The sequence below is a fragment of the Myxine glutinosa genome, chromosome 5 (genome assembly GCF_964187855.1).
Source record: "Myxine glutinosa chromosome 5, kmMyxGlut1.1, whole genome shotgun sequence".
NCBI classification, from domain to species: Eukaryota; Metazoa; Chordata; class Myxini; order Myxiniformes; family Myxinidae; genus Myxine; species Myxine glutinosa.
The window spans coordinates 87,467,114-87,480,992 of record NC_136265.1 but is presented as its reverse complement, the minus strand read 5'-3'; the positions used below and the strand labels follow the sequence as shown (position 1 = coordinate 87,480,992).

General features: G+C 46.4%; 1 protein-coding gene across 1 annotated transcript; it reads right to left on the bottom strand.

The window, feature by feature from the left end:
- Positions 1-2,567: 2,567 nt before the first annotated feature.
- LOC137418755 (uncharacterized) lies at positions 2,568-6,577 on the bottom strand. Its single transcript, XM_078777376.1, has 3 exons — positions 6,547-6,577; positions 5,300-5,353; positions 2,568-4,897 (listed from the first exon to the last, which is right to left on the bottom strand). The coding sequence occupies exons 1-3, from the start codon at positions 6,575-6,577 to the stop codon at positions 2,568-2,570; spliced, it is 2,415 nt and encodes an 804-aa protein (XP_078633502.1).
- Positions 6,578-13,879: the final 7,302 nt, after the last annotated feature.

Sequence of the window (13,879 nt, the reverse complement as noted above, 5' to 3'; positions counted from 1 at the left end):
AAAAGGTGCAAAAACAGATCCTAGCAACTACAGACCAATCAACCTTCTCCCAATTATCAGCAAAGTCATGGAATCCATCATTGCTTCACATATGAAATCTTTCCTCTTCTCCAATGGCTTGATCTCTGATCATCAATTTGGTTTCAGACCTGGTCACTCTACTCTGGACATGCTGCTTCGGCTTTCTCAACAATGGATGGAGGTCCTCAATGCCAAACAGGAAATTAGAGCTGTCTCCCTTGACATATCACGTGCCTTCGATATGGTCTGGCACCCTGCTCTGCTCACCAAACTCTCCTCTTTTGGTATCCATGGAAATCTCCATGCATGGCTGGTGGACTTCCTCTCTAGTCGTAGTCAACGTGTGGCCCTGAATGGGTTCCTCCCATCACCTCTTCCTGTTCAGGCTGGAGTTCCCCAAGGCAGTGTTCTGGGCCCTGTGCTTTTTCTGGTCTTCATCAATGATCTCTCTGACTCTCTTGAAAATCCACTCTATCTCTTTCCTGATGACTCGACTCTCTGTCGCTCCATTCCTCATCCCTCAGATCGGCAGTCTGCAGCCTCCTCACTCTCTGCAGACCTGGACAAAATCACAGACTGGGCAAACAAGTGGAACATGTCTTTCAATCCTGACAAATCTCACACTCTTACGATGTCTCTCCGAAAAGACCGACTGGACAACCCTCCCATCCACTTTCTGAATAATCCTCTCCAAGAAGTTCTGTCACTCAAGCTTTTGGGTCTCACTATCTGCCGTGATCTTTCCTGGGAAAACCACATTTCAAATCTGGCCCCCAAAGCCAGTCGCCAACTGGGCATCCTCCGTCGTGTGAAGTCCTTCCTTGGCACACCTGAGCTCCTCACCACATACAAGGCTTTCATCCGCAGCTCAATGGAATAATGCTCTCCCCTCTGGGCTGGTGCTCCTGCCTCAAACCTAGCTCGTCTTCACGCTGTTGAAACCAAAGCATTCAGAATCATTGGAATCTTCCACGATGAAGCTAACTCCAAGGGCCTTTCACTCACTCACCGCAGGCAGGTTGGTGGTCTTTCCGTCTTCTACCGACTCCTCTCTGGCCTTGCTCCCCCAGCTCTCTCTGGGCTCTGTCCCCCAAATATTCCGACAGGTCGCACAAGATCTGCCTGCAACCCTCTTATGGTTAAACTGCCAAAATCAAGACTCTCTGCTCACCTTCACTCCTCTTTACTCCCACCTCTGGAACAAACTCGCTCACTCTCTTCAATCCCACTCCACCCTCCAGGTCTTTAAAACAGCTGTTCACCACCATCTCTTATCTTCCCCCATCCAAAACCTTGATCCTTTCTACCCCCGCTAATTTCACCCCAAATCCACTTTTTGGAAATACCAACTTCTGTCTTGGAAGTCCTTGGTGTCCTTGTGTTTTGTACTTCTCCCATCTCCCCCCCCCCCTTCCCATGACTCCTCCCCCAAAGCGCTCTCCCTCCCACACATCTCCCTGCTCTCAAATGTTGTGTTTGTGTGCTTCCCCTTCTCTCCCCATCTTGTCCTCCGCTCCCTCTTTTTATATATTTTGTTTGTCTGGTTGATTTGTTTGTGAAATAAATGTTAGCTCTTTCACGAGCCTCGATTCAGTCTTCAAAAAAACAAACAAAAAAAAAAAACAGAAAAGAACGGACCATGGTCAGGGAGGTGACCAAGAACACAATCACCACTCTGGCAGAACTACAGAGTTCCTTTGTGAAATGCCAGAACCTGCCAGAAGGACAAGTCAATGCAGCAATTCACAAATCGAGGGTTTATGGAAGAGTGACTAAATGGAAGCCACTCCTGAGAAAAACGTACATAACAGTATGCCTGGAGTTTGTAAAAAGGCACGTGAAAGACTGAGAGCATGAGGCAAACTATTCTTTTTTAATATTAATATTCAAAATGTTCTGATGAGACGAAAATCAAATTATTTGGCCTGAATGCAAAGCACTATGTCCGGCGGAAGAAAAGCATAGCTTATAACCCATCCAACACCATTCTTACCGTGAAGCATGGAGGTGGCAGCATCATGCTATGTGGATGTTTTTCAGCGGCAGGAAATGAGTGCCATTTTGGTGATGTGAAGTCAAACAAGTCATATTCACATTCAAACATTCACAATGTGCTCGTGTGTTTTAAGGCAGATTGAGTGAGTGAAAGACGTTTTGCAAATCGTGCATCAGTGTGGACATTGTCTCGTGTGACTTGTCAAGTAAATTTTCATGTGCTTTTCATGTGGAATGACCGATTAAAAGATTTTCTACAAATTGTGTTCTGGGCCCAGTCCTATTCCACATTCTTGAATGATCTCTCTTCTGTATCCATCTTGTCCAACCTATGGATGCTCTCCTGCCTCTCATTCCTCCCCACACCCATCGTTTGTCCTAGCCTGCGTCTATCTCTTCCACGAGCCTCGGCAACATAAAAAAAGGTAAAATAAAATGCGTTTCATGAGCTCAAATTATTTAATGAAGCATTTTACACAAATTTGGCATTTGCATGCACACTCTCTTTGTTGGTAATCTCCTTGTTCTCCACAGTGAATTCCATGCGTTTTTCAGGTGGCATGACCGATTGAAAGATTCCCCACAAACTGTGCATTTGTACTGTCTTTCTCTGTTGTGATTATCATGTGTGGTTGAAGGTTGGATGACTCATTAAAAGATTTTCTACAAGTTGTGCATTCGTATGGGCATTCATCATGATGAATTCTCATGTGCCTTTTCAGGGAGGATGGTCGATTAAAAGATTTTCCACAGCTTGTGCATTTGTATGGGCGTTCATCATTATGAATTCTCATGTGCGATTTAAGGTGGGATGATTGATTAAACGATTTTCCACAACTTGTGCATTCGTATGGGCGTTCATCATTGTGAATGCTCATGTGCCTTTTCAGGATGGATGACTGGTTAAAAGATTTTCTACAAATTGTGCATTTGTATGGGTGTTCAGCATTATGAATTGTGACGTGTGATTTAACGTTAGATGACTGATTAAAAGATTTTCCACAAGTTGCGCATTTGTATGGGTGTTCAGCATTGTGAATTCTCATGTGCCTTTTCAGGTGGGATGAGTCACTAAAAGATTTTCCACAAGTTGTGCATTTGAATGGGCGTTCACCATTGTGAATTCTCATGTGTGTTTTAAGGTTGGATGATTGATTAAAAGATTTTCCACAACTTGCACATTTGTATGGGCGTTCATCATCGTGAATGCTCATGTGCCTTTTTAGGGTGGATGAATGATTAAAAGATTTTCCACAACTTGTGCATTTGTGTGGGCGTTCATCATTATGAATTATCATGTGCCTTTTAAGGATGGATGACTGATTAAAAGATTTTCTGCAAGTTGTGCATTTGTATGGGCGTTCATCCTGATAAATTCTCATGTGCCTTTTCAGGGTGGATGATCGATTAAAAGATTTTCCACAACTTGTGCATTTGTATGGGCGTTCATCATTATGAATTCTCATGTGCCTTTTCAGGGTGGATGATCGATTAAAGGATTTTCCACAACTTGTGCATTTGTGTGGGCGTTCATCATTATGAATTCTCATGTGTATTTTAAGGGTGGATGACTGGCTAAAAGATTTTCCACAACTTGTACATTTGTATCGGCGTTCATCATGAATTGTCAAGTGTGATTTAAGGCTAGATGAGTCATTAAAAGATTTTCCACAAATTGTGCATTCGTATGGGCGTTCACCATTGTGAATTCTCCTGTGTGATTTCAGGTTGGATGATCGATTAAAAGATTTTCCACAAATTGTGCATTCATATGGACGTTCACCATTGTGAATTATCATGTGTGACTTGAGGTTGGATGATCGCTTAAAAGATTTTCCACAAGTTGTGCATTCGTATGGGCGTTCATCATTGTGAATTCTCATGTGCCTTTTAAGGGTGGATGAGTCACTGAAAGATTTTCCACAAATTGTGCATTCGTATGGGCGTTCACCATTGTGAATTTTCATGTGTGATTTAAGGGTGGATGATTGATTAAAATATTTTCCACAACTTGGACATTTGTATGGGCATTCATCATTGTGAATTCTCATGTGTATTTTCAGGGTGGATGATCGATTAAAAGATTTTCCACAACTTGTGCATTTGTATGGGCATTCATCATTGTGAATTCTCATGTGTATTTTCAGGGTGGATGATCGATGAAAAGATTTTCCACAACTTGTACATTTGCACGGGCGTTCATCATTGTGAATTCTCATGTGTATTTTCAGTGTGGATGATCGATTAAAAGATTTTCCACAACTTGTACATTTGTATGGGCGTTCATCATTGTGAATTATCATGTGTATTTTAAGGGTGGATGAATGTTTAAAAGATTTTCCACAACTTGTACATTTGTATGGGCGTTCATCATTGTGAATTCTCACATGTATTTTAAGGGTGGATGACTGATTAAAAGATTTTCCACAACTTGTACATTTGTATGGGCGTTCATCATTGTGAATTCTCATGTGTATTTTAAGGGTGGATGAATGTTTAAAAGATTTTCCACAACTTGTACATTTGTATGGACGTTCATCATTGTGAATTCTCATGTGTATTTTAAGGGTGGATGACTGATTAAAAGATTTTCCACAACTTGTACATTTGTATGGGCGTTCACCATTGTGAATTCTCATGTGTATTTTAAGGGTGGATGATCGATTAAAAGATTTTCCACAAGTTTTGCATTTGTCTGGGCGTTCATCTTTCTCTCCTTTGTGAGCCTGGTGTAAATTATTTTGTGCAAACATTTCATTATTCATTTTGTTGTGTTTGTAAAAAGTCCTCTTGTTTGTTTCAGTTGGCGAGTCCTGCGGGCCAGTGTCTTCGCTGTTCATAAAAGTAGGTGCAGTCTCCCTTGTGGATTCAATGGATCCACCTGTAAATACAACATCACAACATCACAACATCACATCACATATAATTCTGACGTACGTAAACAAGTACATGTGTATTTGTTACACTGAAAAAAAGTTTTTTTTTAAACTATTCTTAATGTAAATATACAGTACTGTGCAAAAGTTTGGGTTTTCCCCATGATATTTATACTTTAGGGTAAATTCGTCCAATTGTCAGGGATAGGTCACTTGTTTATATGACTGTAAATCGATTGTTTCACATGCATTTGTAAAGGCAAACTGATGAAGTAAACTAGAGAGTTCATAGAACACGATACCCCCATGCAGTGTTCAACGATACACTTCAATTTTCATAAAATAATGATTTCAAATATCATCAAAAAAATCCCAAAGTTTCACGCTGTTGAAGCAGTCATATGCACCACCGTTATACATCAACCTATTTGACATGTCAAAGTACCCCAAAACTGGATATTCTTGGGAGTATTAAAAGGTGCTTTTGTTCCACAGTGTTCAAGTATATAATTCAATTTAAATTTAAAAAAGATTGTAAAGGTCGAAAAAAGTTAATTAATTCTGGGTTTGAACACCGTTTTACCCAGTACATCACCCGATCTTAAACATTACATTACTTATTCATTCCTGTTGTTTGTATCCTTTATGAGGTCCTTCAAAACAGCAAGCTTCCTGTTTGGAATGATTTTCCATTTTGTTTGACTGACAGACAGACAGGCAGAGTAAAAATATGATTTAACTCCTCTCTGCACATTGCACATGTACAATCGGATGATTTCAAATCCCAAGTATGTTAAAACGAAAGACTCGTCTTCCTATTTATGTTCAAAATAAAACATTAGATTTAAATAAGTTTTAAAAAGCGGGAGGGCCGACGGGAGTTGTGGGAGATATGTTGAAGGCAGCAGGAAGTTGGGGTGTGAAGAGAATGGCAGAGATCTGTAATCTGGTGGTTGAAAGAAGGTCGCATTCCAGTGGATTGGGAACTGAGTACCCTCGTCCCTCTATAAGGTGACCCTCTGGAGTGTGGCTCGTACCGAGCGATAAAGTTATTGGAGGATGGAATGAAGGTATTGGAAAGGGTGTTGGAGAGGAGGATAAGGAAGAAAGTGAAGATCGACGAAATGCAGTTTGGATTTATGCCAGGAAGAGGAACGACAGACGCGCTCTTTATTGTGAGGCAGTTGCAGGAGAAGTACATGGAGAAGAGGAAGAAGTTGTTTCTTGGGTTTGTTGATCTGGAGAAAGCATTCAATAGGGTTCCACGCGAAGTATTGACATGGGCATTGAGGAAGTTAGAAGTGGAGGAATGGTTGTGTCGTGAAAATGTATCAAAGTTGAACCCAGGTGTGATGCTCACTTCAACCACTGAGAGGCGTCTATAAGATCTCGGACATCCGCGGCTCCGGGCCACTCCTGCGACATTTACTCTATGACATGTAGACTCGGATGGCACGTACATGCAGATATTCTAGGCTTGCTTGCATTGACTAATATTATCGATCCTTCCTATATGATGCCAAGATCCTGATATATATTGCATGATTGTATTCTACAGGATGTTGCCAGAGATCTGATTGTTATTAAACCTACCTATGGGACAAAGTTGTGGACTTGATTGATTACCACTACAATTTATAACAATCAGTCTCACCGTCCACTCGAGAACAAGAGGCGAACGACATGGCGGGACACCGGATGATCCAGGTACCGCAATTTGCAGCCAACCCACAAGCAGCGGATTCTGGCTCGGAGCTGACGCATTGGCTAAAGACTCTGGACAATCAGTTCAAAGCCCAGGATGCCGCTGTCACTGATGAAACGAAATTAGAAGTACTTCAGACTAAAGTACACCATAGCGTCTACAGGGGAATCGAACAGTGTACTACATGCAATGCAGCTGTGACAGAGCTAAAACGAATTTACATTAAGAAACGAAGTGTGGTTTATTCCCGGCATCTGCTCGCAATGCGGAGTCAACAGCCCACTGAGACGCTGGATCATTTCGCACAAGAACTGCGACGTCTGCTTGCTGATAGTGCTCCGGAGGTACACACACATGAGCAAGTACAAGATGATCTTGTACGCGATTCTTTTGTCTCTGGGCTCAGCTCCTCAACTGTTAGACAAAGACTTTTGGAAGCTGAGGACTTGAGGTTCACGGAAGCTTTACGGCTGGCTCACGTCGACACTCAGGCTCGGGAACAATCTGATGCGTATGACCATACGCGCATCACTGCGGGGGCGTCTCATCAAGCCCGAACAGAGAGAGCTACCGCCGAGGACGCAGGAGCCGACATGACATCACTGCCGGAACCCCTGGCCTCTCCCGAGGAGGACCCATATTCCGGCTTGGTGGCAGCCGCAGCTGAAGGACCAAAGCCTGGACGAAACGCTATGTGCTATTTCTGTGGGAATCGACAACATCCCAGGTCGGCGTGCCCGGCTCGGGAAGCGATATGTCATTTGTGTTCGACAAAAGGGCACTTTGCAAAAGTTTGCCGAAAAGTTACGCGGGGCAAACAAACTCGCTCGACATTGAATGTGCATATCGCTGAGCAAAAGGGCCGAGCAGGGAGCGGGGCGCCTCACCTGCCTTTGATGAGAGGCGCACCTCCTCGTGGGCCCCTGGCTGCACGCTCGAATTTGGTGAGATTCATCGGGCCGCCAAAACAAATGGCGCAAACACGACCGAACGCGGAGCGACCGTCTTTGGCCGGTATCCGAACGTCTCATGATGGCTTTGAGACTCCGCGCGTGACTCTAGCACCATCCGAAGGCTGCTCATACAAACTACAAACTCCTGCTTTGGCACGGGAAACTGCAGTTGGCTTCGAAACGTCTCGCATGACACGAGCGCCATCCGCAGGCTGCTCGTACGAACTACAAGCTCCTGCTTTGGCACGGAAAACTGCAGTTGGCTTTGAAACTACGCGCTTGACACGAGCGCCCTCCGAGGCTGCTCGAACGAACGGAGAACTGTAGCTGGCGTTGGATCTACACGCAAGGCGCGAACGTCTCGCTCGGATGGCTCGACACCTGCCGGTCCACCTGGCCTGGCTCAGGCCATTATCCCACTTATGATCGAGGGAATTTTTGCTCGGGCTTTAATCGATACGGGGTCCACAGATAGTTATGTCGATCATCGACTGGTGCAAAAACATGGATGGCCGATCCTTGGGACAAGACGTCGGATCTTTATGGCCTCCCAAGGGCTTCGACTCAGCACAAAAGGGGAATGTCGATTGAAGCTTGTGATAAAGGGACGAATATTTCCAGATGTACATCTCATGGTCTTACCTGCATTATGTGCTGATATTTTGTTAGGACATGATTTTCTTAAGCGACATGGACGTTTGGAAATGGAATTTGGTGGTACTGATACGCTTGCTGTGTGTGCACTCGCAGGGATGGAAATTGAGCCTCTGTTGCAGTTCCCCAATATGACCACGGACTGCACACCTGTAGTGGTAAAATCGCGGCGCTACTCACGAGCTGACACGCAATTCATTGCGGAAGAAACGGCCCAGCTCTTAAAGGAAGGTATCAAAGAACTTAGCCGGTCGCCGTGGCAGGCCCAGGTCTTAGTGGTACGAAGTGAAGCGCATCGCAAATGCATGGTAATCGACTATTCGCAGACGATTAATCGATTTACACAGCTGGACGCCTACCCCCTACCGGGGATGGACGCCCTGGTTCGACAGGTGGCCCAGTACTCTGTCTATAGCACTCTCGATCTGCGTAGTGTGTATCATCAGATCCCCATCTCCGGGGCCAACCGCATCTATACCGCCTTTTAATCGGGTCAAAGGTTATACCAGTTCACCCGACTACCTTTTGGGGTGACGAACGGGGTTCTTGTTTTCAGAAGGCTATGGACGACCTTATCGCTAAGGAGAACTTGACCGATGTCTTTGTATATCTGGACAATCTTACAGTTTGCGGGCATGACCAGGGGCATCATGATGCAAATCTGAGGCGCTTCCTCGTGGTCACGCAGAGGTATCGCCTAACCATGAATGAGGCTAAGTGTCGTTACTCCATGCGCATGATAGATCTTCTGGGGTACACCGTGACCCATGGCTCTGTTGCTTCAGATAAGGAGCGTCTGCGACCCTTGCTCGATATGGCCCCGCCCTGCGATCGAGCTTCGCTGAAGCGTGCTCTCGGGCTGTTCGCCCATTATTCTAAGTGGGTGCAAAATTTCTCTGTGAAACTTCGCCCACTTGTGGCCTGTGAAGCGTTCCCCATGAGCCCTGCCGCCATGGCTGCTTTTCAGGGCCTTAAGTCCGACATCGCTGGCGCCGCTGTGGTGATGATCGACGAGCGCAAATCTTTCATCTTGGAAAGTGATGCCTCGGATCATGCGATAGCGGCGACTCTCTCCCAGGGGGGGCGCCCTGTGGCTTTCTTTTCGCGGACTCTCACCTCCGCTGAGTGGAGGCATTTGTCTGTCGAAAAGGAAGCGTACGCGATCGTCGAGTCGATTCGGCGTTGGCGTCCATACTTGCTCGGACGATGCTTCCAAATCATCACAGAGCAACAGAGCGTTGCGGTTATGTACGACACCTTACATGCTCAACGCATTAAGAATGAGAAAATCACTCGCTGGCGTATCAAACTCGCCGACTTCTGCTACAGCATCAAATATCGCCCAGGGAGGGATAACCTGGTCGCCGACACCTATCGAGGCCGGCTACGTGTGCGGGTCTCATATCTTTGGAGGGTCTGCACGCTTTGCACGACACTATGTGTCATCCTGGGGTGGCGCGTTTCGCTCATTTTGTGCATAGTCGTAATCTGCCATACTCAGTTGAGGACGTTCGCCGGGTCTGTCGCGACTGCGCTGTATGTACGGAACTCAAACCGCATTTTTACAACCCTCCCATGGGGACGCTGGTCAGGTCTACTAGACCGTGGGAGCGATTGGCGATGGATTTCAAAGGGCCGCTGCCGGTGTCGAGTAACTCTAGATATCTGCTCACTATCGTTGATGAGTACTCGCGATTCCCTTTTGCTTTCACGTGCACAGATATGACGGCCGTCACAGTCATACGGTGCCTGCAGAACTTGTTTTCTATGTTTGGGTATCCGGCCTACATGCATACAGATCGGGGTGCGGTGATCCTGTCCCAGGAAGTGAGGAGCTTCTTGCTCCAGAATAATGTCGCTTCTAGCTATACCACCCCGTACAGACCACAGGCGAATGGGCAGGTCGAACGCTTCAATGGGATTATATGGAGGGCCGTCACGCGAAGCCTCAGGACCCTCGGCCGGGGCCGAGGTAAATGGGCTTGGTCACTACCTGCGGCGCTGAACTCGATCAGGGCTTTACTATGTACGGCCACCAAACAGACTCCTCATGAACGACTGTTCCACCACCCAAGGAGCTCGGGTAGTATCCGATCTTCAACTAGTTGGCGCGCTGAGCCGGGGCCGGCCTACCTCAAACGCGCAGTTCGCACAAGCAAGTATGATTCCCTAGTGGATAAGGTGCAGGTACTCCAGGCTAATCCCGAGCATGCTCGCGTGGTGATGGCAGATGGACGTGAGTCCACTGTCTCCGTATGCCATCTCGCCCCTTGTGGGGTCATCGACCCTTACGGGGACATCGACGAACCGATTTACGAGTCTGTGGAGTCTCCCGATGCTCCGCCTATGGAGCAGCTGCTGTCCCTCCCATCGCCAGATACACCTCTGCCTGAAGGCACTGTGGTGCCCCCTCCGACGCCTGCCTCCAGTGGCTACTCCGATGCAGGGGACTCCGGGCTTGGGGATGTCGTACCCGGTAGTTTCCGGACCCGTGCTGGCAGGGCAATTCACCGCCCTGACCACTATGGATGGACCGACTGACATGGACTGACATCACTAATCAATTAATGCCGTCGCATGCTTGATTCCTACCTCGCGGCAGTGTCGTTCTAACGGCGGGAGAATGTAGTGAAAATGTATCAAAGTTCAACCCAGGTGTGATGCTCACTTAAACCACTGAGAGGCATCTATAAGACCTCGGACGTCCGCGGCTCCGGGCCACTCCTGCGACATTTACTCTATGACATGTGGACTCGGATGGTACGTACATGCAGAAATTATCGGCTTGCTTGCATTGACTAATATTATCGATCCTTCCTATATGATGCCAAGATCCTGATATATATTGCATGATTGTATTCTACAGGATGATGCCAGAGATCTGATTGGTTGTTATTAAACCTACCGATGGTACAAAGTTGTGGACTTGATTGATTACCACGACAGGTTGATCAGAGTTGTGATGGCAATGTACAAAAGAGCGCGCACAGCTGTAAGGACAAAGGACGGGAACAGTGGTGAGTTTGAGGTGAAGGTGGGAGAGCATCAGGGGTCGGTACTAAGTCCACTACTATTTGCAGCTGTGATGGAGGTGCTGGCTCAGACCGTAAATGAGGGTTTACCGTGGGTGTTGTTGTATGCAGATGATCTGGTGTTGATTGCGGAAAGTATGGATGGACTGAAGGAAAAGATGAACAAGTGGAAGGAATGTATGGAGACAAAAGGTCTGAAGGTGAATATCGGAAAAACGAAGGTGATGGCAAGTGGTAAAGCATGTGGTGAGGTGGAAAGAACTGGGAAGTGGCCATGTCCAGTGTGCAGGTAGGGTGTCGGAGTGAACTCCATTCAATGTACAATGTGCGCTGAGTGGGTTCATCAAAAATGTAGTGGTCTGAGTGGGTCATTAACCAGTGTGGCAGCTACATTCAAATGTAAGGTGTGCACAGAGGGAGCTGCAGATGGAGGAAATGTTGAGTTGGATCTTGGAGACGGCGTGAAACTGGAAGGTGTGAAAACATTTTGCTACCTCGGAGACATGCTGAATGGAGAAGGTGGATCAGACTCGGCAACGGTTGCTAGAGTGAGATGTGCATGGAAGAAGTTTCGGGAACTGAGTGGTGTGCTGATGAGGAGGGGAGTGTCGTTGAAGCTGAAGGGAAAGGTGTATGCTGCATGTGTGAGAAGTGTTGTGATTTATGGTAACGAGACATGGGTCATGAATGTAGAGCAGCAACGAAGGCTGGAAAGGGTGGAAATGCAAATGGTTCGGTGGATGTGCGGTGTGTCGTTGAGAGAGAGGAAGCCAAATGATGAATTGCGAAAGATGATGGGAATCGAGCCTGTGATTGATGCTGTGAAGAGGAACAGGTTGAGATGGTTTGGTCATGTGTTGAGGAAGGATGAAAGTGACTGGTTGAGAAGAGTGATGGAATTGAATGTAGAAGGAAGTAGAGGACCGGGAAGTGTTACGGATTCGTCACTTCCGTCTTTGTGGTTGTCATCCTTGAAGCATTTTCAGTTTCATGTACTATTATTGTTACAGTTTGAATGTGTAATGGAGATAACTGTCTCCTCCAATACCTCCTCCCCTCCCCTCCAATACCTCCTCACACTCCCCTCCAATACCTCCTCACACTCCCCTCCAATACCTCCTCACACTCCCCTCCAATACTTCCTCAAACTCCCCTCCAATCGCTCCTCACTCTCCTCTCCAATCGGCCCTCACTCTTGACTCTCCAACACATAGCTCCTCGCTCTCCAACCCCTAGCTCCTCGCCCTCCACCCCCTAGCTCCTCGCTCTCCAACCACTCGCTACTCGCTCTCCAACCCCGAGCTCCGAGCTCTCCAACCCCGAGCTCCTCGCTCTCCAACCCCAAGCTCATCGCTCTCCAACCCCTAGCTCCTCGCTCTCCAACCCCTCACTCTCCAACCCCTCGCTCCTCGCTCTCCAACCCCTCGCTCCTCACTCTCCAACCCCTCGCTCCTCGCTCTCCAACCCCTCGCTCCTCACTCTCCAACCCCTTACTCCTCTCCAACCCTGACCTCCTCTCCAACCCCGACCTCCTCTCCAACCCCCAGCTCCTCACTCCTCTCCAATTTCTCACTCCTCTCCAATTTCTCGCGCCTCTCCAACCCCTAGCCCCTCACTCTCCAACCCCTAGCTCCTCACTCTCCAACCCTCCTCATCGTTGTTGCAGCAGCATCCTTTGTGAGTCTGTGATCATGTTCATCGAGGGTCTCGTTCTCCCGTCTCATTCTTTTTCTTGCTGCAGTGTGGTGGGGTCACCCGTGGGAATCCCACGGTTTGAGGCCTGTTTAGTTCGGCCCGTGCTGTCTTTCTCTCTCACACAGGTTTATTTCAAATCAAATTCGATATATCATTTCATTTTTTTAAAGTCGCTAACATAGTTTTAGACTCGGTTGAAAAAAAACGGGAAGAGAATCCCATGAAAGCTTCTGTTTATAGAACGAAATGAATTCTCAAAGGCCTGTAAAATAAAGCCCCTTCATTGTCACCCTCACAATTTGATCTCAAATTCACCATCTGATTGAATTTTTATCGATGGTTTTAGACTCGGTGTCAGAAATAATTCAGAACATTCACACACACACGGGAAAATGTAGAGATACATTTTTAAAAATCGCTCTACGATGATACACGAAAATACACCGCCTAAAATAACAGTCGGGGAAAATGTCGACATATATTAAAAATTCGCTTTTTCTTTTCCGTTAAGATATATTACTTTTACTTTTGATGACGGTCATCACAAAAACGACATATATTTCTTTGTTCTCATTTCATTCAACATTATTAGCCGGAAGTAAAATATGCTTCAGGAAATTACCGAGAGATATTTATTCATTTTTTTTTTATTAGTTATGTGCGCATACACTTGAAATATGTTTATTTGAAATCTTTAATTTTCACAATGTAATTTACTTGCCATTTGTCATTTGATGATTACGAGACACTTCCTCTTGAGGATCGTGACAATTCATGCGTTGCATGGAAACTTCCATTTCCAAAATGAACGACGGTCGATGAAGAACGCAGACTTTAACTGGATGCAGCAAGAAAACGAATGAGACGGGTGAATGAGTCCGTCGACGAACGTCAATTGTTACGTGCTCCTCCCCAAACCCCGGCCACGGTGTACCTCCGAGCCCCAAA